Here is a 27,186-nt window from a genome sequence, read left to right on the forward strand (position 1 = left end):
AATGTGTTTTATTTATTATTATATTTTAGTATAAAAACTTACACATCAAACATTACTGTAGATTACATTATATTCAGTGAAGAAAAGTGTGTAAATATGGATACAAAAAAAATGGGTTTAATTTTGAAATAAAATTCCAAAATATATATATATTTTATCTTCATGTTAATCGATGGTTATCGAAAGATGACGTCGTTAAAAATGTTAAACTCCAGATTTCCAGGAAAATAAATGCATTTAAATGATGGATCTGCGTCTTGAAGGTCGTTCATCTGGTACTCGGAGTAGAGCGTGTTCGTCACTGCTCGGTTCAGGCGCTTTATTCTCTCGCTGCTGCACCTGCGGACAGGTGGTGATGACGCGGACACACCTGGTGGTCGAACTGAAGAACAACAATCAAGCGAGGATGAATGGAGAGAAAAGAGGAGAGGACGAGAGGATGAGAGAGAGAAGGGAAGATGGGAGGAGGAGAGAGAGAAGGGAGGAGGAGGAGGAGAGAGAGAAGGCAGGAGGAGGAGGAGAGAGAGAAGGGAGGAGGAGGAGAGGATGGGAGGAGGATGGGAGAGAGAAGGGAAGATGGGATGAGGAGAGAGAAGGGAGGAGGAGGAGAGAGAGAAGGGAAGATGGGAGGAGGAGAGAGAGAAGGGAGGAGGAGAGAGAGAAAGAAAGGAGGATGAAGGGAGGAGGAGGAGGAGAGAGAGAAGGGAGGAGGAGGAGAGAAAGAAGGTAGGAGGAGAGAGAGAGAAAGGAGGGGGAGGAGAAATAGAAGGGAGGAGGAGGAGCAGAGAGAGAAGGGAGGAGGAGGAGAAAGAGATGGGAGGAGAAGGAGAGAGAGAAGGGAGGAGGAGGAGAGAGAGAAGGGAGGAGGAGGAGAGAGAGAAGGGAGGAGGAGAGAGAGAGAAAGGAGGAGCAGAGAGAGGAGGAGGAGAAAGAGAAGGGAGGAGGAGGAGCAGAGAGAGAAGGGAGGAAGAGGAGGAGGAGAGAGAGAAAGGGAGGAGGAGGAGGATGGGAGGAGAAGGAGAGAAACAAGGGAGGAGGAGGAGAGAGAGAAGGGAAGAGGAGAGAGAGAAGGGAGGAGGAGAGAGAGAAGGGAGGAGAATGATGAAGGGGGAGGAGGTGAAGGAGGAGAGAGAGAAGGGAGGAGGAGGAGAGAGAAGGGAGGAGGAGGAGAGAGAAGGGAGGAGGTGGAGGAGAGAGAGAAGGGAGGAAGAGGAGAGAGAGAAGGGAGGAGGTGGAGGAGGAGAGAGAGAAGGGAAGAGGAGCGAGAGAAGGGATGAGGAGGAGAGAGAAGGGAGGAGGAGGAGGAGGAGAGAGAGAAGGGAGGAGGATGATGGGAGGAGGAGGAGAGAGACAGAGAAGGGAGGAGGAGGAGGAGAGAGAGAAGGGAGGAGGAGGATGATGGGAGGAGGAGGAGCAGAGGAGTCTGAGCTCGCGGGAGGAATCAGCGGCACTGAGACAATGGACTGATCCGCACCGAAGCTTCTCCTCGTCGGACACAAACCAGGTGAGAACCTTTGACTCGCAGCAGCTTCTGGATCGAGAACCTTAAGAACGGATCGTGTCGAGAGAAGAACCTGCAGGAAGCAGCGACACGAGCTGAGGGGCCTTCAGGGGCCGCGGGCTCCGAGCCCTGCCAGTGGTCCCACGACACCGCCGAACCCACGGAAACGTCCACGAATGTCCGCGAACCCCCCGCGCGTGGACACACACCCCGACCTGTTGTTTTCTCTGGAGCCCGAAGTGCGTTGAAAATGTCGCCATTTTAGAGGCGCTTCTTACGGCAGTTGTCATTGCATCACGTGTGACTGTCCGGTAAAAATAAACAAACTACGATTAAATCTCGTCGCCACGTCGACTTTCTTTCACCCCGATGTGTATGTTGATTCGTAAACATCCATCGTGTCGGTGAAATATCTCTAGTTTCATTCGTCATTTTAAATCGGAGACTATTTTTCTCAAAAACGCGCTGATTTTAAGGGGAGTCTGGACCTGGTTCGTCAGCGTCGATCTTTGCGTCATTGTTAATTATCATCGACAATAACACGTTAGTCTGTTCGATTTATTTATATTTGTTCATCTCGACACTTGAGTTGTGTCGATCTGGTGTGAACGTTGTGTAAATGTTTGTCTTTGTTGAGATTTGCCTTCATCTGAAATGGATTATTTACCTTTTTAATGTAACAAATATGTTCTTTTCATCGCTTTACTTTAAATACACGCGCAGTCTTTAAAATATATTAGACATTTGAGGAGGTTTTCAGTCGATATGTTATTATTTTACATAAGTGTTTAACTATTTATAATGGCTGTGATGTCACATATATTTATATGTTTTATTGTCATTTTTAAAAACAGGTTTTGTTGTTTCGATGAAAACAAACGTGTTCTTCATGTTTGGCTCAGAGATAACTTGTCATGGAGAACATTTAGCCCTGAATCGTGGATTGTGTGTGAGATGATCTACACAAGAGTTGTGTGTCCAGAACCTTTTCTCGTGTTTTCAACGCGGTTCTGCTCGTCTGGGCCAGTCTGACTCTGGGCCTGGTCCAGGAGTTTCCTGCACAGATGCGGATTGTTGTGTGAATAGACGGGAGTCATTGTGTTGTAATGTTGTGTGTGTGTGCGTGTGTGTGTGTGATACGAGGATGCTGCACTATGTGTGAGTCTGTTATTCACCAGTTTATTCCTGCAAACATGCTCGTGCACAAACCTCATGTTTGAATCTGATATCACTATTTTTAAAAATACTTTCTATTAAATACACAATTCCAGTGATTTTGTTTTGTAGTCAGAGACGTTTTAATCTAAATACATGTATTTGTTTCTTTGGAGAACGTGACCCGGAACTGTTGATTGTTGCTGTACGGACTGTTTATGTTGATGAACATAATTGCCGCAAGAGCGCTTGATTTGAAGCTCAACATGGAATCATAACAATGTTTTAAAAACATCTTTTAAAAGGTAAAATTGAATGTTCTGATATTGACAGTGAGGCTTTTTTTATTTTTATATAAAGTTGCTAATAGTTAGCATCAATTAATTAATCACGTCATAAAAAATCGACAGTAGAGAAAAGATATTTCAGTATTTTTAATTTTGTTTTTTAACTGTTTAATTATTTAACACATGAAAAATGTACTAAACGCTTTTAAGCTCAAATTATCCTTTTCTCACGTCTTTTCCTGTCTGACAGAAACAAACGCCGACCTCGTCGTGGAGTTGAACCCTCGCCCTCCTTTGAGCCTTTGGGCAAAAGTGTTAAATCCTATAATTACTACTATTGTGCTTCACTTTCTCTTTCGCTCGATCACGGCCGCGTCACTGACACAAGAATGTGTTTGTGCCGCCGCTGGACGTGTCGCGACAAGCGTGTCGTGGAATCACTGCGTCTATGTTGGCAGGTTTGAAGGTCGACGAAGAGTGAAGGTGGTGGAGTCGCGTGACCCGGGTCGGGTCTCGAGTCGGGTCTCGGGTCGGGTCCCGGGTCGGCTCGTTGTTGTGAGACTCGAGCGGTTCTACTCCGAGTCACTGCTGGTCGAAAGCGATGCAGACGCTGACCTTCAGTTTAAAACTCTTATTGCAATTATTTCACCCGAAAATGTTCATTATTATTGTTTAATAATATAATAATAATGTTGTTATTGAAATATATATTAAAATAACTTAATTTGTGTTCAATTTTAATTTGATACGATGATCTATGATGAGCTTTTACTTGGTTCCTCACATGAGAATCTACTCTTGAGCAACACCGTATCACAAGATGTGTGTGTGAGTGTGTGTGTGTGTGTGTGAGTGTGTGTGTGTCTGTGTGTGTGTGTTAGATTCTTTATCAGTACAAACGTCTGTCGCATCTTCCTCATGCTCTGACATCATCAGCACCAGCGGTGAGGTCATGAGTTTCACCCCCAGAAGCTGCTGATCAATAACTCATTGTTGTGCCCTTGTTGCCGTGGAAACCAACAGGAAGTGTTGTTGGGTTTATGATGCACAAGAAGTCTTTTATTTTGAAACACGCCAGAGATTCTCTTATAACCTTCGTGTTTTCATTTGATGAATTTGACAGTTTTTTAAAAAGTTCACTGTTCGTTCATTTAAAAACCTTTTTTTATTTTATTTTACTCAAATTATCTTCATTATTAATTTTTCCAATAATAACCAAATATTTGTCCATATTGACAAAGTTAAAACTTTTTGAAGGTCACCTGAGGCAGTCGTTCATCTCGGAGTAGAGCGTCTTCGTTAAACATGTTTATCCGTTGAGAGGATGAGTCATAATTCTTCTACGATGAGACGACGCTTCAGATGGTTGTTGGTTCGAATCCCACTCTGTCCTCAATGTATCCATCCTTGTCTTGGTCTCTAGGAGTTGATCGTTGGCTCCGACATGCTGTCGTCTCCAGCAGACGTTTGACTCGTCCAGCATGATGAAGGCCGAACCTCCGACGGCCACCGGGGGCAGCAGCGGCGCCTCTGGCGGCGGCGCCGCGAGCGCCAGCCTGCGGAGTCCCTCGCCGCACCGCAACGCGTACGAGGCCGGGCTGGCGGCGCTGAAGAAAGCCACGGACCACCTCAACAACGCCGCCAACGGGAGCTACGACCCGTCGTCCAAGCCGGCGCTGTTGCCCCGGCCCACTGGGAGGGGCCGCAGATACGGCTCCAACGTCCACCGCATCAAGAACATGTTCATGCAGATGCAGTCGCCCGGAGACGACGAGGACGGAACCAAGGAAATCGGTGAGCGAATGTTTACCGTTTTTTAGATGTGAAATGTTGTCGTTTTTTAAAAATGTGTTTATTTTATTTCAAGTATTTTCAAAAGAAATAGGCTTTTATCTCATTCCACTAATTAATATATAAAATTTCTAAATTTTTTATATATACCAGACATTTTTTTTACTATTTTTTAACTTATTTTTTTTTACCAGACATCACCAACAGAGCACCGAGCTACTGGATCATGTCGTCACATGATTGGCTGAAGGTTTGATCGATAGCTCGGTGCTCTGTTGGTGATGTCTGGTGACACTATTTTAGCGACATTTAAAAAACGATGTTAAAAAATGTTTTGATCAGTCGAGCTCTTGATTGACAGCCGATGGGTCGTCGACAGGTCAGGATCAGGTCAAGCTGTCCCTGCCGAGGGCGTCCAGCCTCAACGAGAACGTGGACCACAGCGCCCTGCTGAAGCTCGGAGGAAGCGTCTCCGAGAAGGTCAACCGCTTCGACCCCAAGGCGGGCGACGCCTCCTCCTCCTCCGGCGGGTTCTCCAAACTGCAGGAGACGCGGCGGATCTTCGAGCAGCGAACGCTGCAGGTCAGAGCGACGCCGGGGCGCGTTAGCATGTAGCATCGGTCGTCCTCGCTAACGCCGGTCTCCCCCGCAGGAGAAGCAGGCGGCGACCAACCGCATCCTGCTGAAGAAGGAGCGAGCGTCGGGGTTCCAGGACGGTCGCCTGGACGTGGTGGCGCGCTTCAACGGTTCCACCGAGGCTCTGGACCGCCTGGACGACCCGCCGGCGCCCATCCCCGCCCCCGTCCCCGCCTCCACCGCCGCCATCGGACCCGGCGACGCCGTGAGCCCGACGGTCAGTCAGCTCAGCGCCGCCTTCGAGAAGGGCGGCCAGAAGAACCTCCCGAGGCGCCGGTCCGGTCCGGCGCTCGCACCGAAGCCCAAACCTCCTCCGGCCAAAGCGGGTCCAGCAGGATCGAAGGTAAACGAGACTCGATCCTGACTTGATTCTGTCGTGACCCTGAACCTTTGATCGATCCAGGACGTCTGCGACTCTCGGGTCCCTCCGGGCGACGAGGACCAGGAGGCGAAGGCCTCGCAGGACGATCCCTCGGAGCCGAGCGTCGGAGCGGAGAAGAACGAGGAGCAGGAGGAGCTCAATGGAGATCTGACGTCCACGAGCGCCGACTCCTCGTCGTCCCCGCCGCCCGACACGCTCTCCTCCTCCACCTCCGAGACCAGAGCCGAGTCGCAGCTGCCGACGGCGACCGAAGACCGGGGGTCCAGCACCGCCGCGGACCGAGAGGACGTGGAGCTGCAGGAGGAGCTTCAGGCCTCGCTGGAGAACGGAGAGAACGAGCCTGAAGGTTCCTCACCGGACGAGGGCGGCGCTCCGAGGAGCCACGAGGAGGACGATGAGGACGACGGGTCCAGGAAGGAGGACTACTCGGAGGGCGACCTGGTGGACATCAGTGCGTACAGCGGGATCGGCGAGGACGACTCCGGGGGGAGTCAGCTGGACGACGAGGAGGACGAGGAGGACGAGGAGTTGTACCAGCCGGAGAGCAGCTGCTCGGAGATGGCGGGGCTGCCCGAGGAGGAGGACCCGGTGCCGCCCAACAGGAAGATCCGCTTCAGCTGTGACCCCATCAAGGTGGGTCAAGCTTCTCTCTGAACTTTTGCCATTACATTATGACCACCAACCTTTGTTCATGTTTGCTGGTCTTGGTTTTTGTTGGAGTAAAGAACCTGTTAGACGGACCTGTCCGATGGTCCTGGTACCATGATACAAGTATACGATATATAGTGATATAAAGTGATATATAGTGATACTGTAGTAACAAGTATATATGTGTAGTATTGTCCAGTACTTGACTCTGGTGTTGTGATAGTGTAGTAACAAGTATATATGTGTAGTATTGTCCAGTACTTGACTCTGGTGTTGTGATAGTGTAGTAACAAGTATATATGTGTAGTATTGTCCAGTACTTGACTCTGGTGTTGTGATAGTGTAGTAACAAGTATATATGTGTAGTATTGTCCAGTACTTGACTCTGGTGTTGTGATAGTGTAGTAACAAGTATATATGTGTAGTATTGTCCAGTACTTGACTCTGGTGTTGTGATAGTGTAGTAACAAGTATATATGTGGAGTATGGTCCAGTACTTGACTCTGGTGTTATGATAGTGTAGTAACAAGTATATATGTGTAGTATTGTCCAGTACTTGACTTTGGTGTTGTGATAGTGTAGTAACAAGTATATATGTGTAGTATTGTCCAGTACTTGACTCTGGTGTTATGATAGTGTAGTAACAAGTATATATGTGTAGTATTGTCCAGTACTTGACTCTGGTATTGTGATAGTGTAGTAACAAGTATATATGTGTAGTATTGTCCAGTACTTGACTCTGGTGTTATGATAGTGTAGTAACAAGTATATATGTGTAGTATTGTCCAGTACTTGACTCTGGTGTTATGATATTGTAGTAACAAGTATATATGTGTAGTATTGTCCAGTACTTGACTCTGCTGTTGTGATAATTTAGTAACAAGTATATATGTGTAGTATTGTCCAGTACTTGACTCTGGTGTTGTGATAGTGTAGTAACAAGTATAAATGTGTAGTATTGTCCAGTACTTTACTCTGGTGTTGTAGTATTTACAGACCACATGACTCTTGACAAAGTCAGAACTACTTTCATTTGTTTTCAAACCAAAATATGTCCAAACATCAGCTTTAAAAGCTGCTGGACTCACTGTATCCTCTCGTCCTCAGTCATCGTTGCAACATCGTAAAATAAATGATCGTGATATTTAAGTGTATCTATATTGACACACCTAGTACACACATGGGGACGTCACAGTCGACGTGTAGCTCACGACACTGAGACGTGTTTTCGTGAGAGTTGATGAATCACATTCGTAGAGCAGCCAATCAGAGCGCAGCATGTTACTGACACTGTTCCGTGATTTGATTGGTTCCTGGAGCAGCTTCTCCTGAATATTCCGGGACACGTTTTGAAGACTTGATTAACAAGCTGTCGTTTTAATTATCAACGACTTGGTTAATTAGAGTGTGACACCAGGAGAGCTGAACCAAGAGTGTGTGTGTGTGTGTGTGCATGTGTGTGTGTGTGTGTGTGTGTGTGTGTGTGTGATGAATGCCAAAATGAGTATGGAAATGAAAATGAGTGAAAAGACTCTGTGACTTCCTCTTTCATCAGCGTTTCTCTCTATCTTGTCGCTAACACAGTCACACACTCTCTCTCTCACGCACACACACACGCACACACACACACACACACACACACACACACACACACACACACACACACACACACACACACACACACTGGCCGCTTTGATTCCACCGCAGCATTTCCTGCTGACTGGCTGGAACGTTGTTTTTAAAGAAGCTCTCAGCGACGGTGACTGTGTGGGTTGTGAAACTTGTCAACACACGTCGCACAACAGCAACACAATGACTCTTCAGCAGCATTTCTTTCACGAGGGACAGGAGAACATGACTTTTGTCAAGTCAGGCAACAGTCTTGACTCAAAGTCAAGTGACTTGTGTTAGTGCAGGTGTTTTGAGTCACTGTACATGACTTGACTCTTGAGTTACTGTACATGACTTGACTCTTGACTCTTGAGTTACTGTACATGACTTGACTCTTGACTCTTGAGTTACTGTACATGACTTGACTCTTGACTCTTGAGTTACTGTACATGACTTGACTCTTGACTCTTGAGTTACTGTACATGACTTGACTCTTGACTCTTGAGTTACTGGACATGACTTGACTCTTGACTCTTGAGTTACTGTACATGACTTGACTCTTGACTCTTGAGTTACTGTACATGACTTGACTCTTGACTCTTGACTCTTGAGTTACTGTACATGACTTGACTCTTGACTCTTGAGTTACTGGACATGACTTGACTCTTGACTCTTGACTCTTGAGTTACTGTACATGACTTGACTCTTGACTCTTGACTCTTGAGTTACTGGACATGACTTGACTCTTGAGTTACTGTACATGACTTGACTCTTGACTCTTGAGTTACTGGACATGACTTGACTCTTGAGTTACTGTACATGACTTGACTCTTGACTCTTGAGTTACTGGACATGACTTGACTCTTGAGTTACTGTACATGACTTGACTCTTGACTCTTGAGTTACTGTACATGACTTGTCTCTTGACTCTTGAGTTACTGTACATGACTTGACTCTTGAGTTACTGTACATGACTTGACTCTTGACTCTTGAGTTACTGGACATGACTTGACTCTTGAGTCACTGGACATGAATTGACTCTTGACTCTTGAGTTACTGGACATGACTTGAGTCTTGAGTTACTGTACATGACTTGACTCTTGACTCTTGAGTCACTGGACATGAATTGACTCTTGACTCTTGAGTTACTGGACATGACTTGACTCTTGACTCTTGAGTTACTGTACATGACTTGACTCTTGACTCTTGAGTCACTGGACATGAATTGACTCTTGACTCTTGAGTTACTGTACATGACTTGACTCTTGACTCTTGAGTCACTGGACATGCCTTGACTCTTGAGTTACTGGACATGACTTGACTCTTGACTCTTGAGTCACTGGACATGAATTGACTCTTGACTCTTGAGTTACTGGACATTACTTGAGTCTTGAGTTACTGTACATGACTTGACTCTTGACTCTTGAGTCACTGGACATGAATTGACTCTTGACTCTTGAGTTACTGGACATGACTTGACTCTTGAGTTACTGTACATGACTTGACTCTTGACTCTTGAGTCACTGTACATGAATTGACTCTTGACTCTTGAGTTACTGTACATGACTTGACTCTTGACTCTTGAGTCACTGGACATGACTTGACTCTTGAGTTACTGGACATGACTTGACTCTTGACTCTTGAGTCACTGGACATGACTTGACTCTTGAGTCACTGGACATGAATTGACTCTTGACTCTTGAGTTACTGGACATGACTTGACTCTTGAGTTACTGTACATGACTTGACTCTTGACTCTTGAGTCACTGGACATGAATTGACTCTTGACTCTTGAGTTACTGTACATGACTTGACTCTTGACTCTTGAGTCACTGGACATGACTTGACTCTTGAGTCACTGGACATGACTTGACTCTTGAGTTACTGGACATGACTTGACTCTTGAGTTACTGGACATGACTTGACTCTTGACTCTTGAGTCACTGGACATGAATTGACTCTTGACTCTTGAGTTACTGGACATGACTTGACTCTTGAGTTACTGTACATGACTTGACTCTTGAGTTACTGGACATGACTTGTCTCTTGACTCTTGAGTTACTGGACATGACTTGACTCTTGACTCTTGAGTTACTGTACATGACTTGACTCTTGAGTTACTGGACATGACTTGTCTCTTGACTCTTGAGTTACTGTACATGACTTGACTCTTGAGTTACTGGACATGACTTGACTCTTGACTCTTGAGTTACTGTACATGACTTGACTCTTGAGTTACTGGACATGACTTGACTCTTGAGTTACTGTACATGACTTGACTCTTGAGTTACTGGACATGACTTGTCTCTTGACTCTTGAGTTACTGGACATGACTTGACTCTTGACTCTTGAGTTACTGTACATGACTTGACTCTTGACTCTTGAGTTACTGTACATGACTTGACTCTTGACTCTTGAGTTACTGTACATGACTTGACTCTTGACTCTTGAGTTACTGTACATGACTTGACTCTTGAGTTACTGGACATGACTTGACTCTTGAGTTACTGTACATGACTTGACTCTTGACTCTTGAGTTACTGTACATGACTTGACTCTTGAGTTACTGTACATGACTTGACTCTTGACTCTTGAGTCACTGGACATGACTTGACTCTTGACTCTTCAGTTACTGTACATGACTTGACTCTTGACTCTTGAGTTACTGTACATGACTTGACTCTTGAGTTACTGGACATGACTTGACTCTTGACTCTTGAGTCACTGGACATGACTTGACTCTTGAGTTACTGTACATGACTTGACTCTTGACTCTTGAGTTACTGTACATGACTTGACTCTTGAGTTACTGTACATGTCTTGACTCTTGAGTCACTGGACATGACTTGACTCTTGAGTTACTGTACATGTCTTGACTCTTGAGTCACTGGACATGACTTGACTCTTGAGTTACTGTACATGACTTGACTCTTGACTCTTGAGTTACTGGACATGACTTGACTCTTGAGTTACTGTACATGACTTGACTCTTGACTCTTGAGTTACTGGACATGACTTGACTCTTGAGTTACTGTACATGACTTGACTCTTGACTCTTGAGTTACTGTACATGACTTGACTCTTGAGTTACTGGACATGACTTGACTCTTGACTCTTGAGTCACTGGACATGACTTGACTCTTGAGTTACTGTACATGACTTGACTCTTGACTCTTGTGTTACTGGACATGACTTGACTCTTGAGTTACTGTACATGACTTGACTCTTGACTCTTGAGTCACTGGACATGACTTGACTCTTGAGTTACTGTACATGACTTGACTCTTGACTCTTGAGTCACTGGACATGACTTGACTCTTGACTCTTGAGTTACTGGACATGACTTGACTCTTGACTCTTGAGTTACTGTACATGACTTGTCTCTTGACTCTTGAGTTACTGGACATGACTTGACTCTTGACTCTTGAGTTACTGTACATGACTTGACTCTTGAGTTACTGTACATGACTTGACTCTTGAGTTACTGTACATGACTTGACTCTTGACTCTTGAGTTACTGTACATGACTTGACTCTTGAGTTACTGGACATGACTTGACTCTTGACTCTTGAGTTACTGTACATGACTTGACTCTTGACTCTTGAGTTACTGGACATGACTTGACTCTTGAGTTACTGTACATGACTTGACTCTTGACTCTTGAGTTACTGGACATGACTTGACTCTTGAGTTACTGGACATGACTTGACTCTTGACTCTTGAGTTACTGTACATGACTTGACTCTTGAGTTACTGTACATGACTTGACTCTTGACTCTTGAGTCACTGTACATGACTTGACTCTTGAGTTACTGGACATGACTTGACTCTTGACTCTTGAGTTACTGGACATGACTTGACTCTTGAGTTACTGTACATGACTTGACTCTTCAGTTACTGTACATGACTTGACTCTTGACTCTTGAGTTACTGTACATGACTTGACTCTTGAGTTACTGGACATGACTTGACTCTTGAGTTACTGTACATGACTTGACTCTTCAGTTACTGTACATGACTTGACTCTTGACTCTTGAGTTACTGTACATGACTTGACTCTTGACTCTTGAGTTACTGTACATGACTTGACTCTTGAGTTACTGTACATGACTTGACTCTTGACTCTTGAGTTACTGTACATGACTTGACTCTTGAGTTACTGTACATGACTTGACTCTTGACTCTTGAGTTACTGTACATGACTTGACTCTTGACTCTTGAGTTACTGTACATGACTTGACTCTTGACTCTTGAGTTACTGTACATGACTTGACTCTTGAGTTACTGTACATGACTTGACTCTTGACTCTTGAGTTACTGTACATGACTTGACTCTTGAGTTACTGTACATGACTTGACTCTTGACTCTTGAGTTACTGTACATGACTTGACTCTTGAGTTACTGTACATGACTTGACTCTTGACTCTTGAGTTACTGGACATGACTTGACTCTTGAGTTACTGGACATGACTTGACTCTTGAGTTACTGTACATGACTTGACTCTTGAGTTACTGGACATGACTTGACTCTTGACTCTTGAGTCACTGGACATGACTTGACTCTTGAGTTACTGTACATGACTTGACTCTTGACTCTTGAGTCACTGGACATGACTTGACTCTTGAGTTACTGTACATGACTTGACTCTTGACTCTTGAGTTACTGGACATGACTTGACTCTTGAGTTACTGGAAATGACTTGACTCTTGACTCTTGAGTCACTGGACATGACTTGACTCTTGAGTTACTGTACATGACTTGACTCTTGACTCTTGAGTTACTGGACATGACTTGACTCTTGAGTTACTGGAAATGACTTGACTCTTGACTCTTGAGTCACTGGACATGACTTGACTCTTGAGTTACTGGACATGACTTGACTCTTGAGTTACTGGACATGACTTGACTCTTGACTCTTGAGTTACTGGACATGACTTGACTCTTGAGTTACTGGAAATGACTTGACTCTTGAGTTACTGGACATGACTTGACTCTTGACTCTTGAGTTACTGGGCATGACTTGACTCTTGAGTTACTGTACATGACTTGACTCTTGACTCTTGAGTTACTGTACATGACTTGACTCTTGAGTTACTGGACATGACTTGACTCTTGACTCTTGAGTTACTGGAAATGACTTGACTCTTGAGTTACTGGACATGACTTGACTCTTGACTCTTGAGTTACTGGACATGACTTGACTCTTGAGTTACTGTACATGACTTGACTCTTGAGTCACTGGACATGACTTGACTCTTGAGTTACTGTACATGACTTGACTCTTGAGTTACTGTACATGACTTGACTCTTGAGTCACTGGACATGACTTGACTCTTGAGTTACTGTACATGACTTGACTCTTGAGTTACTGTACATGACTTGACTCTTGAGTCACTGGACATGACTTGACTCTTGACTCTTGAGTTACTGGAAATGACTTGACTCTTGAGTTACTGGACATGACTTGACTCTTGACTCTTGAGTTACTGGACATGACTTGACTCTTGAGTTACTGTACATGACTTGACTCTTGAGTCACTGGACATGACTTGACTCTTGAGTTACTGTACATGACTTGACTCTTGACTCTTGAGTTACTGTACATGACTTGACTCTTGACTCTTGAGTTACTGTACATGACTTGACTCTTGACTCTTGAGTCACTGGACATGACTTGACTCTTGAGTTACTGTACATGACTTGACTCTTGACTCTTGAGTTACTGGACATGACTTGACTCTTGACTCTTGAGTTACTGGACATGACTTGACTCTTGAGTTACTGTACATGACTTGACTTGAGTTACTGTACATGACTTGACTCTTGAGTCACGTTAGCGAGTCCCTCCATGGCGGTCTGGACTCATGACTGGAGCCTCCGGTCATGATTTATTTCCGATGTGGACTCAGAGAAACGAGAACATTCTTCTGACGACAACAACCGCTGACCTCGCTCGCCACAGCAGCTATTTCAGATCTGCAGGCCTGGAGGCTTCACTGTCCGTCCTGAAGCTGATGTTCCTCCACCTGGTCCTCCATCTTCATGACCACACACTCACACGCACACACATGGACGCACACATGTTATAACGGTTTAACTCAGTTGTAGAGACAGTTATAAGGACAGTTTTAAGACAGTTTTAAGACAGTTTTTAGGACGGTTTTAATGACAGTTTTAATGACAGTTTTAATGACAGTTTTAATGACAGTTTTTAGGACAGTTTTTAGGACAGTTTTTAGGAAAGTTTTAATGACAGTTTTAATGACAGTTTTAATGACAGTTTTAATGACAGTTTTAGGACACTTTTTAGGACACTTTTAATGACAGTTTTAAAGACAGTTTTAGGACAGTTTTAAGGACAGTTTTAGGACAGTTTTAAGGACAGTTTTAAGGACAGTTTTTAGGACAGTTTTAATGACAGTTTTAATGACAGTTTTAAGACAGTTTAAATGACTGTTTTAATGACAGTTTTTAAGACAGTTTTAACACAGTTTTTAGGACTTTTTAGGACAGTTTTAGGACAGTTTTAAGACAGTTTTTAGGACAGTTTTAAGAAATGTTTTAGGACAGTTTTAAGACAGTTTTAAGACATTTTTTAGGACAGTTTTGTTTTTTTACAGTCAATACTTGACTGTATTTTCACAAACATGCACCTGAAGGCATCGTTTCACAAACACGCACCTGAAGGCATCGTTTCACAAACACGCACCTGAAGGCATCGTTTCACAAACACGCACCTGAAGGCATCGTTTCACAAACACGCACCTGAAGGCATCGTTTCACAAACACGCACCTGAAGGCATCGTTTCACAAACACGCACCTGAAGGCATCGTTTCACAAACACGCAACTGAAGGCATCGTTTCACAAACATGCACCTGAAGGCATCGTTTCACAAACACGCACCTGAAGGCATCGTTTCACAAACACGCACCTGAAGGCATCGTTTCACAAACACGCACCTGAAGGCATCGTTTCACAAACACGCAACTGAAGGCATCGTTTCACAAACATGCACCTGAAGGCATCGTTTCACAAACACGCACCTGAAGGCATCGTTTCACAAACACGCACCTGAAGGCATCGTTTCACAAACACGCACCTGAAGGCATCGTTTCACAAACACGCACCTGAAGGCATCGTTTCACAAACACGCAACTGAAGGCATCGTTTCACAAACACGCACCTGAAGGCATCGTTTCACAAACACGCACCTGAAGGCATCGTTTCACAAACATGCACCTGAAGGCATCGTTTCACAAACACGCAACTGAAGGCATCGTTTCACAAACACGCACCTGAAGGCATCGTTTCACAAACACGCACCTGAAGGCATCGTTTCACAAACATGCACCTGAAGGCATCGTTTCACAAACACGCAACTGAAGGCATCGTTTCACAAACATGCACCTGAAGGCATCGTTTCACAAACACGCACCTGAAGGCATCGTTTCACAAACACGCACCTGAAGGCATCGTTTCACAAACACGCACCTGAAGGCATCGTTTCACAAGCGGCACACAAGGTCGTCCCTGTACAGCCGTGGGAGCTGTTGGTGTGTAGCAGTGTGTGTTTGCTTTCACACACACATTTACATGATGCTGTCGAATCTTCTTTCAGACTTGAGGCTCATTATTATGGGATGTTTGTGTTTTTATTTCCTGCACAAACGACCATTTAAGCAGAAATATATTTGGCTCCAACATTAAGTTCTCCCTCCAGCTGTCAGGGGGCGCTGTAGCTTTGTTCAAAAGACCAAACTTTTCAAGATGCTACTTTTGTTGGCGCTGACGACCTTGAACGACCTTGAACGACCTTGTTTACGTGTAATCTGACGGACAAAGACTTCGTTAGATTATCACAGATTAAACATCAACTTCCTGCTGCTGCTACACAAACCATGTGTGCGCTTGAATCTATCGATTGTCTGTCACTTCATGTTGACACACACACACTCTCACACACTAACACACACACACACTCACACACTAACACACATACACACTCTCACACACTAACACACACACACACACACACTCTCGCACACTAACACACATACACACTCTCACACACTAACACACATACACACTCTCACACACTAACACACACACACACACTCTCGCACACTAACACACATACACACTCTCACACACTAACACACACACACACACTCTCGCACACTAACACACATACACACTCTCACACACTAACACACAGTGTTGCTCAACAGGAAGGAAATGTGACAACAGGAAACTCTTTAACAATCAAGGCCTTAGTGTGTGTTTTTGTGTGTGTTAGAATTGTACAGCAAGTATTGCTGTGTGTATTAGCACTGGTGAAGTGCGTCTTTGTGTTCATGTGTGTGATTCTTTATCAGCTATGATTTCATGATTTACTTTGTGTGTATTTGTTTTTTTTTGTGATTTATTTATTTCTCTTGTTTGAGGTCAAGTGTGTATTTGCAACTGTTGACATTATTTGTTCAAGCGTGTGTTTGTGTTTTTGTTGTGTAACTGGATTAGTTCGACTCTTGTTGTGTGTTTGAGGCTGTTTGTGTGTTTGCCTTCCTTATTGTCGGTCAGCGCTCACAGGTGTGTGTTCCGACACGTCTGTTCTCGTCTGTGGTGTGAAAGTGTGTGTGTGTGATGAGCAGTGGTGAGAAGGCTTTTAGAACCAACTTCCTCCCACACACACACACACACACACACACACACACACACACACACACACACACACACACACACACACACACACACACACACACACACACACACACACACACACACTATTAGCATACCCAGCAGACAAGAGCGTGCAACTGGGTCGCTCCACGGTTACCATGGCAACATGGGTCGTGGAGTCGTCGGGTCATTAAAGACGAAGTGACGATACAAACACTGCAGCTTCCGGACGCTCCCTGACCTCTGACCTCTGCCCTCTTGTCCAGGTGTTCACCACCTACTGCAACGAGGACTACGACCGACGCAACGATGACGTCGACCCCATGGCTGCGTCTGCTGAGTACGAGCTGGAGAAGAGAGTCGAGAAGCTGGAGCTGTTTCCTGTGGAGCTGGAGAAAGGTACACACATGTATATACACACACGTATATAGACACACACACACATGTATATACACACAGGTATATAGACACACACACAGGTATATAGACACACACACACACACGTTTATATACACACACACACGTATATATACACACACACAGGTATATAGACACACACACACACGTATATATACACACACACACGTATATATATTCACACACACGTATATAGACACACACATGTATATACACACACGTATATAGACACACACACAGGTATATAGACACACACACACACGTATATATACACGCACGTATATATACACACACACGTATATATACACACACACACGTATATACACACACACGTAAATATATTCACACACACGTATATAGACACACACACGTATATATATTCACACACACGTATATAGACACACACACGTATATATAGACACACACGCGTATATATACACACACAAGTATATAGACACACATATATGTCTGTATCTATATATGCGCGTACACACATGTATATACACACGTATACACACACATACGTATATATATTCACACACGTATATAGACACACACACGTATATATATTCACACACACGTATATAGACACACACACGTATATATAGACACACACGCGTATATATACACACACACACGTATATACACACACACGTATATAGACACACACAAGTATATAGACACACATATATGTCTGTATCTATATATGCGCGTACACACATGTATATACACACATATACACACACACACACGTATATATATTCACACACACGTATATATACACACACACATGTATATACACACACGTATATATACACACACACACGTATATATATTCACACACACGTATATAGACACACACATGTATATACACACACGTATATAGACACACACACAGGTATATAGACACACACACACACGTATATATACACGCACGTATATATACACACACACGTATATATACACACACACACGTATATACACACACACGTAAATATATTCACACACACGTATATAGACACACACACGTATATATATTCACACACACGTATATAGACACACACACGTATATATAGACACACACGCGTATATATACACACACAAGTATATAGACACACATATATGTCTGTATCTATATATGCGCGTACACACATGTATATACACACGTATACACACACATACGTATATATATTCACACACGTATATAGACACACACACGTATATATATTCACACACACGTATATAGACACACACACGTATATATAGACACACACGCGTATATATACACACACACACGTATATACACACACACGTATATAGACACACACAAGTATATAGACACACATATATGTCTGTATCTATATATGCGCGTACACACATGTATATACACACATATACACACACACACACGTATATATATTCACACACACGTATATATACACACACACATGTATATACACACACGTATATATACACACACGTATATATACACACACAAGTATATATACACACACGTATATATATTCACACACACGTATATATATTCACACACACGTATATAGACACACACACGTATATATAGACACACACACGTATATATATTCACACACACGTATATAGACACACACACGTATATATAGACACACATGCGTATATATACACACACACGTATATATACACACACACACACGTATATAGACACACACAAGTATATAGACACGTATATATGTCTGTATCTATATATGCGCGTACACACATGTATATACACACGTATACACACACACGTATATATACACACACACGTATATATATTCACACACACGTATATATACACACACACGTATATACACACACGTATATATACACACACACGTATATATACACACACACACGTATATATACACACACACGTATATATATTCACACACACGTATATAGACACACACACGTATATATAGACACACACACGTATATATATTCACACACACATATATAGACACACACAAGTATATAGACACGTATATATGTCTGTATCTATATATGCGCGTACACACATGTATATACACACGTATACACACACACGTATATATACACACACACGTATATATATTCACACACGTATATATACACACACGTATATATACACACACACGTATATACACACACACACACGTATATATACACACACACGTATATATATTCACACACACGTATATAGACACACACACGTATATATAGACACACACACGTATATATATTCACACACACGTATATAGACACACACACGTATATATAGACACACACGTATATATAGACACACACGCGTATATATACACACACACACGTATATAGACACACACAAGTATATAGACAAACTGTCTGTATCTATATATGCGCGTACACACATGTATATACACACGTATACACACACACACACGTATATATACACATACACGTATAGAGATACACACACACACGTATATAAGTTCACACACACATATATATACACACACACGTATATAGATACACACACACACACACGTATATAAGTTCACACACACGTATATAGACACACACACACGTATATAGACACACACACACGTATATATACACACACGTATATGTACACACACACGTATGTAGATACACACACACGTATATAAGTTCACACACACGTATATACACACACACATACGTATATATACACACACACACACGTATATGTACACACACTCGTATATAGATACACACACACACACGTATATATATTCACATACACGCGTATATATACACACATATACTGTATGTCTGTATCTATATATGCGTGTACACACATGTATACACACACACGTATATATATTCACACACACGTGTATATACACAGAAGTATATATACATACTCACGTATATATACTCACACACGTATATTCACACACGTGTACATTTTATATACACACGTGTACATTTTATATACACACGTGTACAGTTTATAGACACACATGTACAGTTTATATACACACATGTACCATTTATATACACACGTCTACAGTATATATACACACACACGTGTACAGTATATATACACACACTTGTACAGTATATATATACATGTGTACAGTATATATACACACATGTGTACAGTATAGATACACACACTTGTACAGTATAGATACACACACTTGTACAGTATATATACACACACACTTGTACAGTATTTATACACACACTAGACACACATACAGGTTTAGAGAGAGAGACACACACACACACACATATATATAGATACAGACACACATACAGGTTTATAGAGACACACACACACACATATATAGATACAGACACACACACGTTTATAGACACTCACACACACACATATATATATATATATATAGATACAGACACATATGTTTATAGACACACACACACACACATATGTATATTTAAATATAGAGAGAGAGATACAGACACACACACATATATATATATATATATATAGATACAGACACACACACACATATATAGATACAGACACACACACACATATATAGATACAGACACACACACACATATATATATAGATACAGACACACACACACACATATAGATACAGACACACACACACATATATAGATACAGACACACACACACACACACACACACACAGTCTCTACGGTCACGAACTGTCCGCTCACGACTTCATCGTCTACTTAAAGGATTAGCTTCAGAGCAGGATTAGCCAAACTGGCAGCTAATAAGTCTGGAGCTAATGGTTTTGCACCAACAACCTTCTGGTTCACCTGCCAGAACTACAAGCCAGTGTGTTGACGTCAGGAGGTTTGTAAACAACATCTCAGTCAACGTGTTTCCTCACCAGTCACAACAAAACAGGGCAAGAGGTTCATCGGAGTAGCTTTAGCATTAGCATTAGCATTGACTTTAATGAGAATATGATCTAGTAAAGCTTATGATGTACATCTAGTGTTGGAGACATGATAGTATGTACACGTGTACTTTTATGAGACTGGACTCACTGCATCCTCTCGTCCTCAGTCATCATTCTTCCTGTAGCTGTGGAGGATGTTATGACTGCTGCCATCTAGAGGCCGGAAGTTGAATTGAAACACAAACATGAACTAATTATGTGCACTTTAATTGTTAATAATTAAAATAAAATGTGTTTGTGTGTGTGTGTGTGTGCATGTGTGTGCATGTGTGTGCGTGTGCAGACAGCGAGGGTCTGGGCATCAGCATCATCGGCATGGGTGCCGGGGCCGACATGGGTCTGGAGAAGTTGGGGATCTTCGTGAAGACGGTGACGGACGGAGGAGCCGCTCAGAGGGACGGCAGGTGAGTCCCCTGACACCTCCTGCTCCTGTGGACTTCCTGTCGGACCCGTGATGTCATCTCCCGGCAGGATCCAGGTGAACGACCTGATCGTGGAGGTGGACGGCACCAGTCTGGTCGGCGTCACCCAGAGCTTCGCCGCGTCGGTCCTCAGGAACACCTCGGGCACCGTCAGGTCTGTGACATCATCGGCCAACATCACGGCCGGGGAGGTGACCACGTGTCGTGCAGGTTCATGATCGGACGAGAGAAGCCCGGCGAGCAGAGCGAGGTGGCCCAGTTGATCCAGCAGACGCTGGAGCAGGAGCGCTGGCAGAGGGAGATGATGGAGCAGAGATACAAGAAGTACCTGGAGGAGGACGAGGAGGTGACGGCGCAGCGTCGCCCTCTGGTGGTCGAGAGGGAGAGTCACAGCATCTGAACTTCTGCTCCTCAGACGGGGGAGTACGCCACTGACGAGGAGGAGGAGATCAGCCCCATGTTCCCCAACTCCATCGAGGTCTTCGACCTGGCCGAGAACCAGGACCTGTCTCCGGTGGAGCTGGACCCGGAGAAGCTGACCCACAAGTTCAAAGAGGTCGGTACCAGAATATTGAAACGTTTCATCGGGTCTCGCTGAGTAATTCCATTAAAAAAAAGTGAGAGAACAAGGTCAAAGGTCGCCGGGTCATGTGTGACCTCGGCTGTCAAAGGTCAAAGGTGTGACGTGTGCTCTGGTGTTGCAGCTGCAGATCAAACACGCCGTCACTCAGGCGGAGATCCAGCTGCTGAAGAGGAAGGTGAGACTCCGGCGCCGCTCGAGGGCTGCGGATCAGAACCTCTGACTCTCCTGCGTCCACAGCTGGCTCACGCCGAGCAGGACCGGCTGCGCTGGAGGATGGAGCGCGCTCAGCTGGAGCAGAACATCCGGGACAGCAAGGAGCGGATGGAGAAGCTGGAGGGCTACTGGCTGGAGGCGCAGTCGCTCTGCAAGGTGGGCGCGGACCCCCCTGGACCCCCCCCCCCCCCCCGAGTCTGAGGCGGTGGCTCTGTAACCTGCTCGTGTTTTCAGGCCGTGGACGAACATCTGAAGGAGACCCAGGCCCAGTACCAGACCCTGGAGAGGAAGTACAGCAAAGCCAAGAGGCTGATCAAGGAGTACCAGCAGAAGTGAGAACATCTCGTCTCGTCTTATCTCGTCTCGTCTTATCTCGTCTCTGCTGACGCTGACGTGTCCGTGTGTCTCAGAGAGGTCGAGTTCCTGAAGAAGGAGTCGGATCATCGTCAAGCTCAGGAGGAGAATCAGAACATACACAAGGAGGAGACGCACGACCTGCAGGAGAAGGTCAGGATATAACTGTGATGATGATGATGAAGATGGTGATGAAGATGATGATGAAGATGATGATGATGATGATGATGATGATGATGATGAAGATGGTGATGAAGATGATGATGAAGACGGTGATGAAGATGAGGATGATGATGGTGAAGATAATGATGAAGATGATGATGAAGATGGTGATGGTGAAGATGATGAAAATGGTGATGGTGAAGATGATGATGATGGTGAAGATGATGAAGATGGTGATGGTGAAGATGATGAAAATGGTGATGGTGAAGATGATGATGATGGTGAAGATGATGATGAAGATGGTGATGAAGATGATGATGATGATAATGATGGTGAAGATGATGATGATGATGATGATGATGATGATGATAAAGATAAAGATGATGATGATGATGAAGATGATGATTATGATGATGATGAAGATGATGATGAAGATCATGATGATGATGATGATGATGATCGTGATGATGATGATGAAGACGATGATGATGAAGATAAAGATGATGAAGATCGTGATGATGATGATGAAGATCGTGATGTTGATGAAGATAAAGATGATGATGATAAAGATCGTGATGTTGATGAAGATAAAGATGATGATGATGAAGATAAAGATGATGATGAAGATAAAGATGATGATGATGAAGATCGTGATGTTGATGAAGATAAAGATGATGATGATGAAGATCGTGATGTTGATGAAGATAAAGATGATGATGATGAAGATCGTGATGTTGATGAAGATAAAGATGATGATGATGAAGATCGTGATGTTGATGAAGATAAAGATGATGATGATGAAGATCGTGATGTTGATGAAGATAAAGATGATGATGATGAAGATCGTGATGATGATGAAGATAAAGATGATGATCAAGATGTTAAAGCAAATGATCTTCTAGACCCTGTTACCATGACAACGCTCTCACTCTGTTTGTCACAGATCTCAGACCTGGAGACCAAAGTGGACGCCCTGAAGACCCCCCAGCCCTCCTAGACTGCTGCAACAGGCCACTTCCTGTCTGGACAGGAAGTGCCTCTGCTCTGCCTTCACTCCTCACGGGGATTCTCTCCGACATTAAACTGGAATACACGGAGCCGTAGAAGAGAGAACGTGTGCAGGAAAAACCACCGACCCCTGAACGCATCACACACACGGCCCTCGTCACGTCTTCCCGTCAATCATCCTGATCTTTGTCGGGACACACACTTCCTGGTGTCCAACCATGTGACCCTCTGACGAGAGCACGGGTTTGTAAATATTGTGAAGGTGGAGCTTCTTCTTCTTTTGTACCTGAAGGCAACACAGGGTCAGTGTTCAGTCGAGTGTGTTTACATGCAGACGAGGATCCTTCGCTCGTGCACTTTGTTCCATCGTGATCACGCAGACGAGGATCTTTCTCTCGTGCACTTTGTTCCGTCGTGATCATGCAGACGAGGATCCTTCGCTCGTGCACTTTGTTCCATCATGATCATGCAGACGAGGATCCTTCGCTCGTGCACTTTTTTCCATCTTGATCATGCAGACGAGGATCCTTCTCTCGTGAACTTTGTTCCATCATGATCATGCAGACGAGGATCCTTCTCTCGTTACTTTGTTCCATCTTGATCATGCAGACGAGGATCCTTCTCTCGTGAACTTTGTTCCATCGTGATCATGCAGACGAGGATCCTTCTCTTTTTAACTTTGTTCCATCATGATCATGCAGACAAGGATCCTTCGCTCGTGCACTTTGTTCCGTCGTGATCTCAGTATTAACGAGTTTTAAGTGTTACAACAGCGCCCTCGTGTGGTTCTGCTCGTATTTACAATCCAGGGAAAAATTAATCAATGTTATATATTTTAGTTAAACTCTTTATTTTATATATTATTTCAAATGTTGTTCTTACGCAGCATCTGAGACCATGGTTCTCCCTCAGCTTTACAAAGTCATGAACATGCAGTTTGTGTTGATCAGGAAAACTTTTACATTTAAAAAATCATTTACATATTAATCACAAGTGCATATGATTTAAAATATATATATATTTTTTAGTACTTAGTAAAAAATATTTAACAGAAACGACTTCATCGATCAGGTTTATTAACAGAATATGTGTAATATTTCGCCGGCTGATTGAAATTAAAATGGAAAATTATACTTAATTATACCAAAATAATAATGATAAACATTATATTTATTTAGACACACAAATACGCTTTACAAATATCAAAATGATACAAAAAACTAGTGCTGAAACAAAGATTTTAATCAAATAACACGTGCAAAATAAAAGGTTTTAAACAATAAGGGCCACGTTAAGACTACTTGTGAGTGTAGTTGCCATGCGGACCACACGAGGGCGCTGTTGAATGCATCACCGTGGCGCCATCGACCTGCTGATCTTAAACTTCGTAAAACACACAATTCTCTTATTTATTAATTGATCGACTCACACTCGTGTCATCGCTGTAGTTTGACACGTTTGCCGTGTGCATGTAAACACACCCACGAGTCGTTCTGATCCAGTATTATGACCAGTCGTCAGGAACCAGTGAAGCATCATGGGAAACCAGAGTTCTGCTGTTTCGCTTCTTTGTTGAAAGATTTTTTGGAAAACGTTCTTTTGGCCTGAAAGATGAAATTGTTTCTATATGAGCTCTTCGGCAAACGTCGGCATGCTAGTCACACCACCAGAGCGGATTATTAGCTAGGCTACGTTAGCATTCCAGCTTTAGCGTCATTAGCACTGTGTGTCAACACGTACAAATAATAGCATGCTAACAGTGAACGATCAATCACCAGCAAATCATGACATGAAAACATACTTGCTTCGTTGCTTCCTGTTAGCAAGAGAACTGAACTTAGCATGCTAACAGGAAGTCAACGAGACAAATGTAAAACGTGGTTTCGACGAGCGATAAATACGGATTAAAACACGTCGAAGTGTAGCCAACACAATCAGATAAATATTGATAAACAATTGTTAGTATTGTGATGTAAAAATTTACACAACGTAATAATCTTGGAATTATAAATTAGCATTGTGGGTACATTAGCATCCTTATCACAGCTAAAATGCTATTTGAGCGAAAAGCTAATAATTAACCACTAACATTTATTAAATGGTGTAAAGATTCAAAAACATGTAACTTGTAGCAATGTTAGCATTAGCATCCACCTGTCCAACAATATGATTGAGCTAAGCTAGACACGCTAACGACACTTCAGTGAAGTTGCATTTACACCCACTTCAGCCGGAATTAAAAACAGTATTTTTCAATATTTACAGGCAAGTGTTGAGCCAAACGTGTGTTTTCCAGACACTGTTAGTCCACGACCGATTGTGTTGTTAAACGTGTCACTCGCAACACAACGTCACACGCTTGTGTCAGGGAAAACGAGCCATAAACAATCGACCGCTCATTCTTTTTCATTCGGACGTAACAAGAGTCGTTGCCTTGTTCTTATGCTGCTGCTGCTGCCTGTACCAAGCCTTTGCGATGCTAGCTCGCCGCGGACGTCCGCCGGGAAACTACCTAAACATTCCTTCACCTCAGTCGTCGCATGAAAACATCGTTCTTTACGAACCATTTCCACGTCAACGCAATACTTTTTCAACACTTTGATCCGAGCGACCGACTAACACCTTGTTTTCATTCGATGTAAACTCAAAAGTATCGACGACGAGTCGAAGCGAGTTCTTCTTCAAATTAGACAATCTAGGTTTCGGAGAACGATTGTAGCACCGACACCTGTGACGGGTTGTAGGTTCGACGCCCTTCCCGTTCATCCTCACGCTTTCCCCGCTCATAGCTGATGTTTCCATAGAGGGCGCTAGTGCCTTTTGCTTACCGCCGCCGTAGATGGGTCGCCTCTTCTGCCTCAAGTTAGCGTCCAAAGCTCAGGGTGGGACGCCGTGTGTCGCCATGGAAACACAATCTCACGCTTTCGAAACCTGGAGTCAGAACTGGAGGCGAAACGAACGACTGATGAAATGTTACTTTTGTTGCTCCGTCAAAATCTCACAGCGTCGTTTTCTGTTGGAGCAGACTTTGTTTTTTTTAAATAAACTGATCTATGTTGGAGGAAGAGAAGGGTCTCGAGAGCAGGACGCCGGGTCGACGCCATCTTGTTCGTCCCAGAATAAAGAGAAGGGTCTCGAGAGCAGGAGGTCGACGCCATCTTGTTCGTCCCAGAATAAAGAAATAAACATGGAATATGTTGAAGAGACGACAGTGTGTCACGTGTTTGTTCGCACCTTTACACAGCGATCGGTTCAGATACTCTGGATTGTGGGAGGAAACACGAGCACGCGTGGGGAAAAGGGAAGCGAACCAGCAACCTACTCGCTAGGTTAAGATATAATGGAGGGTTTTCTGTTTCAAAACTAAAATATGTGATGAAATAATGTCAG

General features: G+C 43.5%; 1 protein-coding gene across 2 annotated transcripts; it reads left to right on the top strand.

Annotated features, from left to right (window-relative positions):
* The first annotated feature begins 1,401 nt into the window (after positions 1 to 1,401).
* On the top strand, positions 1,402 to 27,002 carry LOC148064687 (neurabin-2-like). Of its 2 annotated transcripts, none has more exons than XM_087810212.1 (15): positions 1,402 to 1,504; positions 4,367 to 4,737; positions 5,096 to 5,316; positions 5,387 to 5,713; positions 5,774 to 6,385; positions 16,961 to 17,093; positions 21,338 to 21,458; positions 21,526 to 21,630; positions 21,687 to 21,822; positions 21,892 to 22,032; positions 22,181 to 22,234; positions 22,297 to 22,428; positions 22,507 to 22,604; positions 22,683 to 22,779; positions 23,732 to 27,002. In XM_087810212.1, exons 2-15 carry the CDS (start codon positions 4,425 to 4,427, stop codon positions 23,783 to 23,785), a joined length of 2,544 nt encoding a protein of 847 aa, XP_087666338.1. In that variant the 5' UTR covers positions 1,402 to 1,504; positions 4,367 to 4,424; the 3' UTR covers positions 23,786 to 27,002. The 2 variants fall into 2 exon arrangements, with proteins under 2 accessions (XP_087666338.1, XP_087666339.1); XM_087810213.1 differs by having other exon boundaries at positions 5,114 to 5,316.
* The last annotated feature ends 184 nt before the right edge of the window (positions 27,003 to 27,186 follow it).

Source organism: Callionymus lyra, chromosome 15 (assembly GCF_982586985.1).
Source record: "Callionymus lyra chromosome 15, fCalLyr1.hap1.1, whole genome shotgun sequence".
Taxonomy (NCBI): Eukaryota; Metazoa; Chordata; class Actinopteri; order Syngnathiformes; family Callionymidae; genus Callionymus; species Callionymus lyra.

Bases quoted from the DNA above. Each gene is read 5' to 3' on its own strand.
- LOC148064687 (XM_087810212.1), top strand. From the start codon at position 4,425: ATGATGAAGGCCGAACCTCCGACGGCCACCGGGGGCAGCAGCGGCGCC. The intron at 6,386-16,960 runs GTGGGTCAAGCT...CCTCTTGTCCAG, and splicing joins TCAGCTGTGACCCCATCAAG to GTGTTCACCACCTACTGCAA. The intron at 22,605-22,682 runs GTGAGAACATCT...CGTGTGTCTCAG, and splicing joins ATCAAGGAGTACCAGCAGAA to AGAGGTCGAGTTCCTGAAGA.